This window comes from Ilyonectria robusta (assembly GCF_021365365.1).
Source record: "Ilyonectria robusta strain PMI_751 chromosome Unknown BGZ61scaffold_14, whole genome shotgun sequence".
Taxonomy (NCBI): domain Eukaryota; kingdom Fungi; phylum Ascomycota; class Sordariomycetes; order Hypocreales; family Nectriaceae; genus Ilyonectria; species Ilyonectria robusta.
In genome coordinates, this window is record NW_025764448.1 from 170,072 (window position 1) to 187,515 (window position 17,444).

The following is a 17,444-nucleotide window of genomic DNA, read 5'->3' on the forward strand; positions in this document are numbered from 1 at the left end:
TTGGCCAAGGCCCCCGTCGGATCGCATGATGGCAACCATGGTTCGGCTTTAGTCCTGCTCTCATCAGCCTTGGTCGGTGTTCAGCGATGAGTCGACTGGAACTATTGGACAGAGGCGGGCCGTGGTCGGGGGAAGGGGAGGTTGGGATGACTGGTCGTCTCTGTGTAACTAAGAGATATAAGGTGCAGGTTTCGAGCCACCAGGGTTTCCCTCCTCTACTCCTTGTAGGAAATCACGCAAAGGCCTTTAGCCTCTCACAGTACATTCGTTCTGGTCATCAACATTTCTTGGCGCTTGGTTTCAGATGGCCGTCACTCGGTGTGCTGCACTCGCTGCAGCGTTCCTTCACTTGACTTCGGCCAGTGTCATTCTCCGCAGGGACTTGACGCCGCCGCAGACTCCCAAGACTGCATGGAGCTACCTCGGATGCTTCGTTGATAGCGCTGACAAACGCGTCCTTGGTGGTGCCGTCCACTATGATATCGACGGCTTGACGGCTGAGACGTGTGTCGACTTCTGCGATGAGTCTGGCTTCGCCTACGCCGGCATGGAGTACACGGCCGAGTGCTGTAAGTGACGACCCACCAGACCCAAAGCTTATGAGCCCGAGGACTGACTATCGCGCCTTGCAGGGTGTGGAAACAAGGCGCCCACCAACAAGGTGGACGACTCGGACTGCAGCATGCCTTGTTCTGGCGACGCCGATCAGCCCTGCGGCGCTGGGGACAGGTTGACTGTCTTCAAGGGGCCTGCTGTACCTGCTCCCGAGGTGCCTCCCTCCATCAAGGGCTGGACCTATCTCGGCTGCATCGAGTACGTGATCTCCGTTCTGATTGCAGCATCTGTCATGTCCGTGTATGAGCTAACCTGGGCTGCAGGGAGGGATCTACTGGCCGCGTTCTGACCAGCCAAGTCTGGTTATCAGGAGGTGCCAGTTCCATGACCAACCAGCGGTGCGTCGCCGCTTGTGACGACAATGGCTTCACCCTGGCCGGCACTGAGTACGCTGGCGAGTGCTGGTGCGGCAACGAGTATGAGAATGGCGGTGGTGATCTAGCTGACGGCTGCACCATGGGGTGCAATGGAAATAAGACCCAGACCTGTGGTGGCCCCAACCGCCTCGATGCCTGGAGTCTGGGTGGAGAATCACCTGTGTCCTCTGATAGCCCTTCCCCGGTGGACTCTTCCACCGCGGTGGACTCCTCCACCGCCATCTCGAGCTCTGTGGCTTCGTCCTTTACGACGATAGTCACGGGATCTGTCACTTCATCTTCAGATGAGACGTCCACTACCAGTGCTGGTGAGACCGAGTCCACTACCACTGTTGGTGATACTACCACTGCCAGCGAGACTCAGTCTACCACTACTGCTGGTGATACTACCACTACTAGCGAGGCTGAGTCCACCACCACTGCAGAGTCTACTACTACTGCTGGGGAGACTACCACTGCTAGTGAGACTGATTCTACCACCACTGCAAGTGAGACTAAGTCTACTACCACTGCTGAGTCTACCACTACTGCTAGTGAGGCTGAGACTACTACTACTACTGAGTCTACTACCACTGCCGAGTCTACTACTACTGCTGGCGAGACTACCACTGCCGAGTCTACGACTACTGCTGAGTCTACCACCACTGCTGAGTCTACGACTACTGCTGGCGAGACTACCACTGCTAGCGAGACTGAGTCTACCACTGCTGAGTCTACTACTACTGCTGGTGATACTACCACTGCTGAGTCCACTACTACTGCTGGCGAGACTACCACTGCCGAGTCTACGACTACTGCTGAGTCTACCACCACTGCTGAGTCTACGACTACTGCTGGCGAGACTACCACTGCTAGCGAGACTGAGTCTACCACTGCTGAGTCTACTACTACTGCTGGTGATACTACCACTGCTGAGTCCACTACTACTGCTGGCGAGACTACCACTGCTAGTGAGACTGAGTCTACTACCACTGCTGGCGAGACCACCACTGCTGAGTCTACTACCACTGCTGAGTCTACTACTGCCGAGTCTACTACTGCTGAGTCTACTACTGCTGAGTCTACTACTGCTGAGTCTACTACCTCTGCCGTGTCCTCAACCTCGTCAGAAGCTGCCAGCGTCTCCGGCCTGCCTAGCGGCTGGGCGTACAAGGGCTGCTATGTTGACCCTCCCGGCCGTGCCATGGACGGCGCTCCGGGATTTCCCTCGTCCAGCAACACGCCCGAGAAGTGCATCGCCACATGCATCGCCAACGGCTTCAACATTGCCGGCATGGAGTACTCGGAGGAGTGCTACTGCGGCAACGCGCTGAACAACGGCGCCAAAAAGGCTGAAGAGTCGGACTGCAACATGGCCTGCTCCGGCGACAACACCCAAATGTGCGGTGCCGGCAACCGTCTGTCCCTCTACTCCAAGGGCGACTTCACCATCTTCCCGGTGCCCGTGGTCAAGGACACCGACCTGCCTGGAGATTGGGAGTACAAGGGCTGCGTCTTTGACAACAACAACCCCTACGTCCTCGAGTGGCTCTGGGAGGACGCCCCCAACTACGCCAGCAGCAAGATGACGGTCGAGCTCTGTCTCAAGCGCTGCCAGAAGTTCGGCTACTCGGCCGGCGGCGTCGAGTACGGTCGCCAGTGCGTCTGTGGTGATCTTCTCGCCGTCGAGGCTCGCGGTGATGTCTTCAAGTCGGACTCGTTCTGCAGCATGCCCTGCCCTGGCGACCGCAACTACACGTGCGGTGCCGGCAACCACATCAGCTACTACGAATGGACGGGTGATTCGCTCAACACGTTCCATTACGCATCTGGCAATGCTGCGGGCGAGTATGACTTCTTCTCAACGTCACCCATCGTGCCCTTGATCTCCTCTGTTGGCATCAACAACAAGGTCGTCTTCGTTGAGAAGCACGGAACGTCTCTGGACAACACAGAAGGCTCCTTTGAGTTCGACTACTCCACCAACACATACCGTGAGCTCGCTCTCAAGACTGATGTTTTCTGCGCGGCCTCTTTCACCCTGCCCGACAAAGCCGGCCGTATGATCAATATCGGTGGCTGGTCGGCCGAGTCTGTCTACGGTATCCGTTTCTTCACTCCCGACTCCCCGCAGGGTGTGGACAACGGCACCAACAACTGGGAGGAGGACTACACAATCCTGCGCCTCTTTGATCCCCGCTGGTATCCTACGGCCATCATTCTGTCCAACGGCTCGTTGCTCGCTATGGGTGGCGAGTCTGGCTCTGACGCGCCCATGGTGCCATCGTGTGAGGTTCTTCCTCATCCTGCGGGTGTCACTGAGTCTACTTACCTCGACTACCTCGCCCATGCCGATACCATCAACCGCCGCAACTCATACCCCTTCATGGCCATCCTGCCGACTGGCGATATCTTCTTTGCCCAGTTCAACGAGACGCGCATCATCTCTCAGACCACCTTCCAGTCCATCCGGAAGTTGCCTGACATGCCCGGCGCCGTCGACAATCCCTTGACTGGCCGCAACTATCCCCTGCAAGGCACCATGATGATTATGCCCCAAACGGCCCCCTTCACAGATCCTCTGACCGTTCTGGTATGCGGTGGTACTACTGCTGAGCCTGGAAACAACGCTCTCGACAACTGTGTCATCATGCAGCCTGAGGTCCCTGGAGCCGAGTGGACCATTGAGAGAATGGTAAGATAATCTCCCTGGTGTTTCTAGTCACCTTCTACCTTGCATATGCTAACTTTCAACAGCCTTCAAAGCGTGTCATGCCCACCATGGTAGCTCTCCCTGACGGCCGCTACCTCATGGTCAACGGTGCCAAGGTTGGCCGTGGTGGCTTCGGTCTGGCTGATAACTCCAACCTCAACGCCGTCATGTACGACCCTTCGCAGCCCCTCGGCCACCGCATGACAGTCTTGGCCAACACCACCATTGCCCGCATGTACCACTCCGAGGGTGTTCTCCTCAGCGATGGCAAGGTGCTGATCTCGGGCTCTGACCCACAGGACCAGGGCAAGCACCCCCAGGAGCATCGCCTTGAGTACTTCTGGCCCGACTACCTGCTGTCAGGTGCCGCACAGCCTGAGTTTTCCATCACTGATCGTGACTGGGCGTACGGCGGCACCTACAGCTTCACGTTGACCTCGACACTGGCTGAGGGCGCTTCCAATATGCGCGTCTCCCTCATGGCTTCTATTGGGTCTACCCACGGCGTCACCATGGGCCAACGCACGCTGTTCCCAGCCTTCTCTTGCTCTGGCAATACCTGCACCGTCACGGCGCCGCCCAATGGCTTCGTAAGCCCCCCGTCGTGGTACCAGATGTTCATCCTCGACGGTCCCACGCCGTCGCACGCCACCTGGGTCCGCATTGGTGGCGACCCGGCTTCGCTGGGCAACTGGCCCAACTTGCCGGGCTTCACTACTCCTGGAGTTTAGGGTCGCCGATGAAGGGTCGTGGATGAAGAGAGACGACGCATATAGTTGAAGAGCGAAGCACATATTTCCCCTGAGATTACAGATGACCGGATAGCCGGTTCATATTACGTTCTCTACTCACACACCAGACTAATCCGTAATATTATATTTATTTGTAATCCGCACCACTTCTCCCATTTGCTTGTGTTTGTGACATTGAATGGTTTTCATTTAAAACATATGCTATGTCTACTCCTTGCCACAACAGAATCGGTGTCATGCAATTTGATTTCCAGGGCGACTATACTACAGTCGTGCTGCAGCATCACCTACCGGGTGAGAGAACATCTCTTCGAGATGTAAAGCAGGAATTTCGATGTTTCTAACCAGCTCACACTGCCCACGCATTGTCACTGCGACATTTGAAGTGCTTATGCACGTTTTCAAAGCCAAATCGTAGACGAACTCACAAGCTATATGAGAGTGTCCCAGCAATGTTTGGGGAGAGTGAATATGACGACGACGGGGATGATTTCCAAAATGAAAAAATTATAAAAAAACCGAACCAGAAATCGCTCAATATTTTAGGGGGGTACAAGTAGAATTCATCAAGGTTAAGTTCGCATAACTCATGGTGTAGTGATCGAGTCGTCTCGTCTCGCTTACGGACTGAAAAGCCAAAAAAAAAAGGAAGCAACTCAAATGATTATTAGAATTCATCTAAAAGGCAGGGATAGAGAAAAGAGATCACGCAACTGCACACATTCAATAAATAACTTATTTACGCTTCCATGTTTTTAATCATGTTCTGCACCCGATTTTAAACCACAACTTTTACTTCAATTCTAACCTAATGTGTATAGGGTAAGGCGTTTCACAACATGTACGGGTTGACATTAAGGAGAACTAGATGCGAGATAAAAGTCGGTCGACTATATTTAAGTGGAGAGATATTGTTTTATCCGCGAAGATCCAATCTAACTGATTTGCTTCCCAGCGGAAATGCCATTCTTCCTGTCATTATTGCTTCGCTTGGGTGGTTGCCTTCCTTCCCACACGCTACTGACATGGAATTGTGCAATAGCGGTCAGCAGGGAAAGGGAATGTGACGAAATTATGCAGTGGCGCATTCTCCACACCGGTCAAGGCACGCAATATGTGACTAGTTGGCGGATTGGCAGGGGGCAAACCAACATTGGGTACTGATCTTACCTCCAAGAGCAATGAAATTACTTTTTTCTTTTAGCGAGGCTGGTAAGATAAGAAACCATGTTGTACAGCACATGCACTGTTTAACATATCTCACTTACTGGTCAAATTTATTTGAAAACGGAATATAACAACCTTGGAGGTGGGATTAACTGGGTTGGTTCTGAGATTCGCTGATGACCACCTATCTATCCTGCCTCAAAATCGAGTCTGCCTATGAAGTGCACTCATTCTGTATTCGCGACCATGCTGTACGACTGTCTCGGAACCATCCCCACAAGCCGGAGTTCTAGACTACGCCACAGCAACACTATTGTAATTCCGCCGGCATGTGACCCAATCCATCACAGTCTTCTGCGGTCATGGTCACATATGTAAACAACAAGACCCGAATGCTACCATTAAGGACTGCCGGATGCCATGTGGCGGCGGCACGTGGGCCATTTGCCTAGGACAAACCGCAGGACTTGCCGTTCCGTCCCGTCCACGCCCCAGCTATACCCAATCGTTGTGACTATTGAGCGGACTAGATGCGGTGTGGCTGGCTGAGTCACATTAGTGGTTAGTCTAGATAAGCTGCGAGAACTCGAAACTCGATGCGTCCTTCAGCCGGCCTCATTTTTTTTCAGCTTTGGCCGGATCCGGAATCAAGGTGCAAACTTGGAAACCCAGTCTCATTCTATCATCTGGTAGTTAGTTCATGCCGCCGATGGCGTCCGGAACGACAGCGCCTCTTACGTAGGGCGAGAATGCGTCGACTGCTCTCCGTTAACAAAAGAACCCAATAACGCCGATGCATTCAATCGGCCTCCCTTTCTTGTCAGCCCTTTGAATCTTAGCAATTACTCGAGGAGATCTGAACGGGCAAATCTATACATCGGTATCGCAATGACTCTCATCGGTCGCTTTTGGCATGCTGTCGTGGACCTTACCACATGGCTGACTATGTCGCCTGTGGCCGAATTCGGGCTTCATCCATCTCAGCATCCACTTGGACTACTACCTGGAGATCCTCCCGTTTTCAGGCCCCCAGCAGGAAACCCGAGCGATCATGACTTCAAGTGCGATTACAGCCGAATGAAGGGATGGCATCCCTGCTCTATCCCCGAGAACAGAGAATGCTGGCTTCGACATAAAGATGGCCGCGAGTATAACATCCATACAGACTACGAGAACTTTGCCCCTCGGGGTATTACTCGATATTACACTTTGAATGTTACTGAGAGTTCTTACAACGCAGACGGCCTACCCTTCGTCGATGCCAAGCTGTTTAATAAAACATATCCCGGACCCTGGCTCGAAGCGTGCTGGGGAGATGTAAGTGCTACGCGAGGCAGTCATGCTATGCCCGCACACTTACTCATGAATAGACCCTGAAAATCACGATAGTCAACAAAATGAAAAAGAATGGCACTAGCATTCACTGGCACGGCATTCGACAGAAGCAGACGATGGACATGGACGGTGTCAACGGCATCACGCAGTGCCCTATCGCACCTGGCGACTCATTTACATATACCTTCAAAGCTACCCAGTATGGAACCTCTTGGTATCATAGCCACTACTCTGTGCAATACGCAGATGGCTTGCAGGGTCCACTAGTAAGTCAATTTACCCACGTCTATTTGTTACAGCTTTCCGGCTCCGCCTTGAAAATCAGCTGAAAAAATACACAGACGATCCACGGTCCATCTTCGGCGCCCTTTGATGCATCGAAGCGCCCGTTGCTAATGACTGACTGGTGTAAGTGATTACCGTATGAATATGAGAATGTTCGAGTGCTAAAGCGAGTAACCACAAAAGCTCACACTAGTGCCTACCAACTTCTATTTAATCGCAATTCAGGGAACATGACCATCCTTCTGAATGGCCGCGGAAACGTGTCCCACTATGGAGGTACTCCCACACTCCCGGTACCACCGAATTATGAGTTGTATTTCAACAAGACGCCAACCGACAAGCCCAGGCGGCCAATAAGATACTTGCTTCGCTTGATCAACACGTCATTTGACTCGACATTCGTCTTTTCCATTGATAACCATTGGCTTCAAATTGTGACGGCAGACTTCGTACCTATTGAGCCTTATTTCAACACGTCCGTCTTGATAGGCATCGGTCAGCGATACAATGTCATCGTGGAAGCCAACCCCCTCGGAGGAGACAGAAACCCCGTCCCAGACGATGGCAATTTCTGGATCAGAACTTGGGTTGCGGATAAATGTGGGATAAAACCTGGAGGCCCAGGCTATGAAAGGACTGGTATCCTGCGATACGACCATGACAGCCCGGACTTGCCAACATCGCAGCCTTGGGCTAAAATAAGCAAGGCATGCTCCGATGAGACATACACCTCGCTGAGGCCGAAGATCCCTTGGACTGTAGGTAAAGCTGCAAACGCCCAGTTCGACGACTTTGGTGAACAGTTCAATGTCACCTTGAACACGACGGCAAAGAACACGCCGCTGTTCGCCCACTATCCCTTGGCCGCGTTTTCGTTGCAGCGATCTGGCAGCGCGCCTACTGATTTCACACCGCTTCAAATTGACTATTCGAACCCAACTTTGATGCATTTAGGTGAATCTAGCCACAACTTTCCCTCAAAATGGGTTGTGATCCCTGAAGACTACACTGAGAAGCAATGGGTATGGTCGACCTTTCAGTACTTGACTAAGGCTACTGTTTTAATACTGTTCTTAGGTATACCTTGTGTTGACTATGGAAAATGGAAGTTCTATTACTGGGGCACACCCGGTATGTTATGACTTCCTTTGTGGTGTCAGAAACGAGGAAGAAAGCTCATCACATCTCATTAGATCCACCTTCACGGCCACGATTTTGCCATCCTTCAGCAGGTCGAGGGTAAGGAGTACGACCCAAGCAGTCTTGACCTCAAACTTGACAATCCTCCACGACGGGATGTAGTACTGTTACCGACTGGTGGCTTCGTCGTCATCGCCTTCAAGGCGGATAACCCTGGCAGTTGGCTCATGCATTGCCACATAGCTCGGCATGCGTCCGAAGGTCTTGCGTTGCAGATTCTGGAACGTCAGAGTGATGCTCACAAACTTTTCCCGAAAAAGTCCCCGAATATGATTGAAGCAAAACGTGTATGCCGTGCGTGGAAGAAGTGGCAGAAAAACGAAATGGATTTCTTTGAGGGTGACTCGGGCATTTGAGACGATACTAGCTTGTGTACTGAAGCGTCTATGCTGATGGCAAGAATGTGCTGCTGAAGTATTATGGGTATGGGACAAGTGTCCATAAGTACATTAAATTGATTGAAACCAGAGCAGCTTACTCCCAATGAATCCTAGCCAATATGTTCAAAAGCCGTTCACCCACATGCCCATCTTAACGAGTTCTATCGCATTGAAAATGCTGGCTATATATCCAGATTTGATCTTGCTTCCTTACCCTTGGAACTCGTATTGTCTAAAAGGCCAATGGATTGAACGTCTGTAGCACCTCTTAGACTAAGGTCTTACTGCCATCGATGCCGCTTATGATATAGAGGCTGGGGATATGCGTTGTCTAGTTAGCCTACTTATTTTCATCGATTATCTGCCACAGATATAATAGTCAAACCAAATACCACATACTACTTCGATCGTAGTGAATATTGCACTATTTCTACAAGCACTTAATGTGTATCAAAAACAGTATTCCGGGGACACCTTTCCCTTCGCCTGTTCTTCTCTGCACTTAGTTTTCGTTCGGTGGCCAAACTTCAAAGAGGTACTGGCCTGCATGATCCGCTCTCTATCCTCGGTCACAAGAACACCGCTAGCTCCTAAATCGAAAGTCATTGACCTGTAAGTAATAGTCGGGGTGCCCGGGAGTGGTGGGAAAAGGAAGACCCTTGGGACGGATCCGGCCGGATTGGGCCGAGGATTCATCAACTCTGTCCGGAAATGGGGCAACTGAGCAGCCACATGACAGAGCTTTTCCGCATTGCCGGTTCCGAGCACGCATCTATTGATTTCGAAGAATCAGCTGGAAAGGAATCTGAATTTGTCGTAGCGTCGGGGAATTTTGCTAGTAAAATTCTCCTTATTCCACCACTCATGAGGTTGATGTAACGTTAAGTTGTGCATCTCTGTCGAAAGTTATTTACCTCGCCAACCTCATTGGAGGAGATGGAAGAAGCTCAATTCTGTCGGCGATCTACTTGCATCACATTCTGCTGAACGATGCCACTCGCATGAGGAGCACGTGTATGGTCAACTCACTCGCTGCGAACGGGTGGAACTACATATTAGTACAGAGTGACGAATTAGAGCCCTAAGAAGGGACAGTAAGAAATAGGTGACAGGTTGCCGCGGTAGCACATGGGATCCTTAACTCTCCACAGCCGAAGCCAGTACTGGGAATATCTCCGGTCGATGGGTGTAGTATTCTCCAGTAATATATGGTTCACGGAGTCAAACACATGTTTTGAGCGAATATTTAATATGCCTGTATCCCCCAGCTTCACGGCATTCCAGACATGTCCTCGACGTCTTCGGCCAGTCGCCGGCTGGCGCAGACAACCCGCTGCTGGCTAAGCGCGTCTACGTCCGCGGCAATTGCTTCGAGTGGGCGTCGTGGTTCAGCGCCAACTCGCGCCAGGGCTACCACAGCGACTTCCAGTATGCCAAAGCCATCTTCAAGGGCTACGAACGCTGGAGTTGGAACTACATCGGCCGTAAGTTTTTGCCGCATCACTTGCATTCAAGTAATCATAGTAGCTGATGTTTATCTGAATACAACATCCATGCAGCAGTTCAACTGGGGATGGGGCTCGATCAAGCTCACGATCCGCAACCAGGACCAGTGCCCTCGGGGCTACTTCACCGGGACGACGGCCTGGACATGACGGATGACCTCTGGTACCACTTTTGCCAGAACCGCGGCCAGGGCTGGGGCTACATGCACTGGAACCCCACGCTCGTGGCTATGATCTACTACGACGGCTACCCCATGCCCGGCTTCCAGCCCGGATGCAATCACACCGATCTGAAGACGCTGCTCAGGGCCAAGATGGAAGCGGAGGAGGCGGCCGAGTAGAGTAGTCACCGTGGGAAATAGCCTAAGTGGTACCAGTAAGGAGTGGTAAAAGCGCTTGGTCTGACTCCAACACCGCTTACAAGGCCAGCCGAACCCAGGCTGGCTACATTGGTGGCTCTACCACCTTGACTCTGAACCAGGGAGATGCCATCCCTTTGACCTGGCTGTGGGCCAATGGTGGTGGTGTTGGACGCAGCCACTTCCAGATCCGGACTCCTAGTGGCCAGACCCTGTCTACCACCAGCAATTACTTTGTCAAGGCTTGCGACTCTGGTATTTTCGCTTAAAAGCTCCTTGTACTGTCTTGTTCGTACCAGAAGCAACTAGAATTGAGACACGATGATGAGCCTTCCAAGGCTGTCATGAAATGATGTTATATGAATAGAGGGAACTAAAGCGGTGAAGTAGAGCTTTCAAATAAACATTTTAACCACTCAATTGTAATTTCTCTTCGCTAAACACTGTTTTGGCGCTTTAAAATGGCGCAGTTTGATGGTGGGAGATGCACTTAGTGCAGAGCGGGCCGGCGACAGCAAGAGTCTGAAATACCCTGTAGTTCGGGCGGGAACAAGGTCCAACAGCAGAGACCAGCGGAAGGATTTGGCCAGAAAAGAAAGATAAAAACTTGATCAAATGCTTCTGCATACAATACGATGGAAAAGAACGATAAAGAATGGATAAGGGTTGCTGCGACTGGTCAAATGGCAAGTTAATAACAAGGACTCTCGAAAAGTTCAAATTTGAAAAAGGGGGGGAAAGCATGCCTCTCTACTATGGGAAGAGCCGTTCATTTAATTAGACTCTAGTCTGGTCAAGCTAGACCTGCTGCCATTAATCCCCAGTATGCCGGTCAGCCCCATCACCGCAGTACTATTTGTTTCCGCGCAAGGTCATCAGTAGGATGCGAAAGCTATTATGGGCATCAACGACTACCTTACCCTGATAATTTGGCACGTCTTTTCTGGTGGATGTGAAAGGGAAAAACAGTGCAAGGTGCTTAAAAGAACCGAGGAGAAGATCCGCGAGGTAATTACTTGGAGAGAAATCCACCAAGTTTTATATGTGTTTCGCTTAGCAGATGCCGGAATGCCGATGCGGCGGTGGTTCTCAGACTAGGAACTTCGGCTTCAGTCAGTTATTGATGCAACCGCATTTCCATTTGGCGATAAGTGCGGCCACGTCTGTCGCCGCACCAGTGGATGCGACATGGGTAGGCTGTAGTTGGACGTTCCAAGTCTGAGAACGGTCACAGTGACGACATCAATCGCTTCTTGCCATACCACCTCAGCACATTTGCCCGCCTTCAGTGGCCCTTTTAGATGCGACAAAGCCAATGGTCATTTTATAGGCGATATGTTGTAATACGTGATAAAATTGGACACGCGCTAGCAAGATGAACTCATCAATCGCCCCGAGAGAGGAATGAAGAATGTCATCTATCAACAACCAGAATGAGGAACAGAAACTCGTAATATGATGCCCAAGAACCCGATATGGAGCTAACCCGATAGCATAATGTTACGGGTAAGCGGATATGTCTTAAATGTAGACGAAGTAACGGAATCCCGTATATTGCGAACTAATGGTGCCGCTCAATTTCAGCTCGGACAGCCTAAGCCTAGCGAGCTCCCAAGGGGAACGCTATTGGCAGAATCTCGGCAGACTGTGCCGAATCTTGGGCCGTCTCGTATTCAAGTCCTATATATAGATCAAAAAGCCGTATCTTGGCGGAAATTATGTAACGTGTTTAGTCGCGATTGGGGACACGAGCTGAGAGGCGTTTTTTGTTGCCCTTGGATGGAGCCGAGATTAACCAAGCTTCCCACGTGATGGCTTCCCCGCGCTTTTCCAAGCTATTGTTCATTGTTCTCAGCTCCTTTTCAAGGCGCGCTTCTGCTCCCTGGGGTGCGTTTCTTGAATCTGCCCGAGATCCCAACTTTGACAGCATTTAAACCAGCTTCACAACGTCGCATTCTCCCTCGGTTTTTGCCACGGCTTCCACGCCAATTTAAAGCCATGGCCGGAATATTCTTCCTCGGGACCCTCTCCATTCTCGCGTCTGCTGCTGCCGCTGCAGGTGTCTCTCGCCCCAACCCGCCAGACGGATGGGTCCGCGTTGGCTGTGTCTCGATCGATCGCCAGGATTTCCCCACCGAGTTCAAGCCTCTTTCTCAGGATGATTGCATCTCTCAGTGCGGTTCCTCCAAGACGGGCAGCCACTTCGCCGCCATTGGAGACGTTTGTCGGTGTGCCAGCAAAAGCCTCGAGGGAATCAGTGTCGTCACTTCGGACGACGACAGATGCAAAGCTTTCTGCTACATCGATGACCCGGATGTTGGAACCTGCGGAGCGTTGATGGGTGGAATACAGTATTACGACCTCTACAAGCAGTCATCCGACGACATCACCGTTACTAAGAAGCCCGGCTACCCTCCTCCCATCGGCACAGTGGCCACTGCCGCGGAGACCAAGACCGCCGATTCTGAATCCTCCACGACGGAGTCTGGTTCTGCTTCAGCTGCTTCGACCAAGTCGGCTACGGCCACTGCTGCCTCGAACAAGGCAACTGCTGCATCGAACACGGCAACAGCTGCCTCAAACACGGCAAAGGCTTCAGAGACTTCTACGAACGCGGGCTCTAACTCAAATCCATACGCCTTCGGTGCGGTTTTCACTGCCACGCTTTTGATCATAGCCTCTTTTATTGTATAGTCGTCTAGTGATGGAATTTTGCCAATAAATAATGCTGGTTGATCATACTCGATCAATCAGCCAGCTCACTACACCTACCACTATTGAAATTGTCTGCCTTATTGAGATACGTGTGTCCATTGTAACGCGGGTCTCCATGAGGCGGGCGAGGGCGCTGCCAGCCTACCTACGGCAGTTGAGGAGGACGTACTTATTCCAATAAGTATTATGCTAGCTATGAACCCCAACATTACTTTCAAGGCATTCGGATATCGCAATTTAGCATTGAGATACTGGAATGAGATTTATTCAAGGGAGACACTTTGAGTTCCGACATACGCAAGGTTCTCATTCTTTTATGCTGTGCGCTTAGCTTCTGGTCTCTTGCCATAAATCGAGTAACTAAAATCAAGTCAGAGGTGGACGGTCACAAATACCCAGGAAACACTCACATCGGCATATAGGCATGAGTGTTTCTGTCACCCAAAACCTTCCTCACATCCACCAGAAAAACTTCAACAGCTTGAGGTGTCCAGCCATACGCTCGGGTGAGCGGCGCCATCGTGATGCCCTCTAAGCCACCTGAAAAGTTAGTGTAAACCCACGCTCCCAGCTCTTTCAGCCTCTTGTCTTTCGGCCAGGGGTTATTCGGCCACCTAAACGCCTCGATGACAACATCCACGAACCCTATTTCAGTCATAATATTGACAAGCGATGGTATGTCCTGGTAGGCACGGCCAAACTTCTCCGATGCCCCCTGAAGGAGCTGGGCGCATTGGAGTAGCGCGTTGTTGGGAAGCAGCGTCCCGTCGTCAGACTTCCACGCTAGGTCTGGCTCTTGGATCTCAACATAGCCCCCAGGTTCGAGATGGCTGAGAAATGTTAGAAATGGAGTTTGAGCGACACAGTCGGATCCAGTGTAGTGAAATCAGATAACGGAATGGACGTACTTGAAACACTTTCTCAGGAATTCGGTCCAGTTTGCGATGCTGGCCGTCATGAAGCTGCTATGGATATAATCGAAGGGCGTCGAGTAAGTCCAGTCGTCTTCAATGTCGTCGATTTGGAAGGTCAAGTTTGGAGGAACACTTTTGTTTCGTCAGCAATTGACAATATGGAATAACAGCCCGGTTTTCTTTACAAGCTTGGTTGAATCGGAGATAGGTCAACGCCAATGACCTGAACATTTTTATCAGTGACACTAAATCGTATCCCTACTTCAAAGTCCTCACTCACTTTGGCCTCTGGATGCTCATCCGCAAAGTCAAGAGCCCAGATTCCAGTACCAGTGCCGACATCCAAGACATGTTTAACTTTCGCGTCGGGGCTATTTGGTGGTGCTAATCCGAGCTTGTCGTTAAGCGTAAGGATAAGCAGATTATGTTGGAGATCTTTCCATATGAGAATTCGCTCTTGAATGAATAGAATGATTGATACGGTACCTAGTCTCTCATTCTCCATCTCATCGTTCGGCAAAGTGTACTCTTCAACACGTTAAATCGGCTCGAGATTCGCATCAATCATCACATCAGAAGGGTTTCTTACTTCCATCCTTATAAGCATGGTATGTCCTCCCATTTTCTTTGCGGTATTGGAGAATAGAGTCGGTGACACTAGTGGTCGACGATAACTCCTTAATAGAAAAGTAGTGTCAGGATATTGCCCCTTGTGGATTGGCTAAAGAAGACCGACTTACGTCGCCAAAGGTCGAGTCGGCATCAGACGCCGGCTAAGAAAGTAAGCTTCGGTTCATAAATGCTATCCTGGCGAGCATAATCACGAACCAGGTCATCAGGGCCAACAGAAGCCTCCGGAGTTCTTCCAGTCATCCTTTTTGGCAGTCGGCTTAATTTGGCTCATTCAAGGTCCGCATTGTCGGTCATTTCGGGGACTCTCTTTGTTATATTTTATGAGCATGCCAGCATTTCTCACTAGGTTCCCCGGTAAAAATGCACTGCGACCTTTTTGAACGAGATCCCCATGTCGTGAATTCTCGTTGTGGATGATGTGCGACGGATCCTGTCCAATGGCGGGTTCTAATGTACGCGAGCCCGTGTCCACATCTGTGTGTACCCGAGATGTAACTGTCCCCGCGCATCCTGATGACGTGGCCTGGTATCATGAGGTTAAGAGGAAGTGTTGAACTCAGTCACATAAATGCAACATGTCGTTTTCTGAGGTAAAAGTTAGCTCACATTTGCATAAAACGGCAATGAACGCGCGCAATGACCCCGACTTTGACCGACCCATGTTTGACATCCTAGTCGAAATGAATTGTCATCACTCGGTTCCAAACTCTCATCCCTTTGGTCGCACTAACAATGATGCATAGCCGTGAGTGGCCCTGATATCATTATTGGAGGGGCTCTGTACGTGCATGTCCCATTATTGGGGGTAGAGCCGATCGTGATAGGTTTCATTTAGCAGAGTTTGTGACAATTATTGTGCAACACTCTCTTATGACTGGACAGGTGCTTGGTCCCTCTGACCTCTCGGAGCGCCTGGTGTATAAAAGCCCTCTCTGTCTATTTCTCTAACTTCGAATTCCTTTCCCGGCTTCCTTTTCGTTGGGAATATTCTTGTCGCATGTCAGGTGAATGGCTCCCTACCTGTGGCCGAATCCCATGCTGTCTGCGTGAATACAAAAGAACATGGGTTAGAGTACGTAAACTCCTAGATTAAATGACTATTAGTATCAGCTTTGGCTCGATCGTGTAAACCCACTTCTTGAACGACTCGTAACCTTTTTGTCGCCATCGTCCAAAGGCAACTCAGCAGTACAACTATAAGACTCAATGCTGTAGATAAATATGATCATGGCTTTGATGCTATGAGCGATATAAGGTCTATAATCAGTCAACGCAGTATTTCTATTTGAATGTAAGGCTGGTGTTCTTGAAAGGAATCAACGCCAAGATGACGGCCTGAGTGTAAAAACTCGCTCGATCTACGACATTATCCGTAAGTAATCCAACTGAGCCACTGCTTCTTTTCGAGTCTACCCTGCCGAATATCTTGTCATCCGCATGTCCTAGCTCCATTCCTTGGCGCAAAAGCTCGGCCGTCTCTTCCGGTAGGTTGTAGGAAGCTGTTCGTGCTTTGCCTGTTCGGCCTTCCCGACCCTCAACCACGATCCAGGCAAAGTTGATGATCGATCCGTCACGATCTTCCACTCCACCCTCGATTCCTACCCAATAGTCTGCATCGGGAGTAAGGTGTCTGGCATTTTGTACTCGGTTCACGGCGCCTCGGAGTGTTTCCTCGTCTGAAAAGGGTTGTTCAGGCACACCTGAAGAGACACTGACCCCTCTGATGTCATAATTTCCAGGAATCAATTGCATAAACCCTTCTTTGGCTGCCTTGATCTTGATTGGGTTCTGGGAAGATACCAGAATGACCTTATGGGGAGTTGACATGCTGGAGCAATGGAAATAAGGGAAAGCAGCAGAAAGACGTTTCTAGGTTTGCGAGTTAGCAACAGTGTCGTAAATTGATCTGTGCATGAGCCCTACTTCAGATTGTTCCACTATCAAACTTATCGAAAGAAAAATCGACGCAAACCTGTTGCAGACTAGAGAGGTTGTGGTATTGGGGTGAAGTGGTATCTTTCTAGAACCTCTGGTGAGGCTTTCTCGGTGGAGCGCGAGGCGTGAGAGACGTGGAATGTCGGAATTATTATCGGGCTCTCCTTGGAACCTTTGTTTTAAGTTGTTTCCGAGACAGTGTTGTTATGTGAGGAGCGCTGTTGCGTTGCATCAGATGTATAAAGGAGCTAGGAGCTGTTATAGCCTTTCCTTCCCAGCATACTTTGACCCAGGGGCCTTCTTGACCTCTCTAAACGGTAAAGGTTTGCCGCCAGTGATGGTTAGGTTTCCCAAGGTAACAACAACCCTGAGCTTTGCTGGGTTTTATGCTGGCGGGGGATTGGGCGCGTTTCTTTTTTTGTTTCCCCATGTGTTGAGAGATGTCGAGAGGTGTTTTGCTACAGATCTTGGACCCCGCGTCCAGTCGCGAAGCCCCTCACCGGCTGAAAGATCTGCCGCTGCCGGAAGCCAATAGATACCCGTGAACCCATTGACTCCCATATTTCCCTCCATAGAGGAT

The 17,444-nt window shown here is 50.7% G+C and overlaps 6 protein-coding genes across 6 annotated transcripts; 4 read left to right on the forward strand and 2 right to left on the reverse strand.

Annotated features, from left to right (window-relative positions):
* Positions 1 to 251: 251 nt before the first annotated feature.
* On the forward strand, positions 252 to 4,415 carry BGZ61DRAFT_519284 (glyoxal oxidase N-terminus-domain-containing protein; the record flags this gene model as incomplete). The annotated part of the gene is made up of 4 exons (XM_046252393.1): positions 252 to 569; positions 633 to 813; positions 879 to 3,666; positions 3,729 to 4,415. Exons 1-4 carry the CDS (start codon positions 305 to 307, stop codon positions 4,413 to 4,415), a joined length of 3,921 nt encoding a protein of 1,306 aa, XP_046102191.1. The 5' UTR covers positions 252 to 304.
* Positions 4,416 to 6,025: 1,610 nt separating this feature from the next.
* BGZ61DRAFT_454838 (multicopper oxidase-domain-containing protein) lies at positions 6,026 to 8,932 on the forward strand. Its single transcript, XM_046246288.1, has 6 exons — positions 6,026 to 6,920; positions 6,974 to 7,204; positions 7,280 to 7,346; positions 7,407 to 8,245; positions 8,301 to 8,354; positions 8,417 to 8,932. Exons 1-6 carry the CDS (start codon positions 6,492 to 6,494, stop codon positions 8,777 to 8,779), a joined length of 1,983 nt encoding a protein of 660 aa, XP_046102192.1. The 5' UTR covers positions 6,026 to 6,491; the 3' UTR covers positions 8,780 to 8,932.
* A 582-nt stretch (positions 8,933 to 9,514) lies between these two features.
* On the forward strand, positions 9,515 to 10,649 carry BGZ61DRAFT_479769 (uncharacterized protein; the record flags this gene model as incomplete). The annotated part of the gene is made up of 3 exons (XM_046249128.1): positions 9,515 to 9,641; positions 10,072 to 10,287; positions 10,363 to 10,649. 3 exons carry the CDS (start codon positions 9,515 to 9,517, stop codon positions 10,647 to 10,649), a joined length of 630 nt encoding a protein of 209 aa, XP_046102193.1.
* Positions 10,650 to 12,487: 1,838 nt separating this feature from the next.
* On the forward strand, positions 12,488 to 13,583 carry BGZ61DRAFT_55055 (uncharacterized protein). Its single transcript, XM_046255470.1, has one exon. It carries the CDS (start codon positions 12,666 to 12,668, stop codon positions 13,359 to 13,361), a length of 696 nt encoding a protein of 231 aa, XP_046102194.1. The 5' UTR covers positions 12,488 to 12,665; the 3' UTR covers positions 13,362 to 13,583.
* A 113-nt stretch (positions 13,584 to 13,696) lies between these two features.
* Positions 13,697 to 15,169, reverse strand: BGZ61DRAFT_495283 (S-adenosyl-L-methionine-dependent methyltransferase; the record flags this gene model as incomplete). Its single annotated transcript, XM_046250857.1, has 8 exons — positions 13,697 to 13,742; positions 13,793 to 14,212; positions 14,291 to 14,428; positions 14,482 to 14,519; positions 14,577 to 14,731; positions 14,783 to 14,824; positions 14,886 to 14,973; positions 15,125 to 15,169. 8 exons carry the CDS (start codon positions 15,167 to 15,169, stop codon positions 13,697 to 13,699), a joined length of 972 nt encoding a protein of 323 aa, XP_046102195.1.
* A 955-nt stretch (positions 15,170 to 16,124) lies between these two features.
* BGZ61DRAFT_55095 (inosine triphosphate pyrophosphatase-like protein) lies at positions 16,125 to 16,906 on the reverse strand. The gene is made up of 2 exons (XM_046255487.1): positions 16,853 to 16,906; positions 16,125 to 16,798 (listed from the first exon to the last, which is right to left on the reverse strand). The coding sequence occupies exon 2, from the start codon at positions 16,754 to 16,756 to the stop codon at positions 16,211 to 16,213; it is 546 nt and encodes a 181-aa protein (XP_046102196.1). The 5' UTR covers positions 16,757 to 16,798; positions 16,853 to 16,906; the 3' UTR covers positions 16,125 to 16,210.
* Between the last annotated feature and the right edge of the window lie 538 nt (positions 16,907 to 17,444).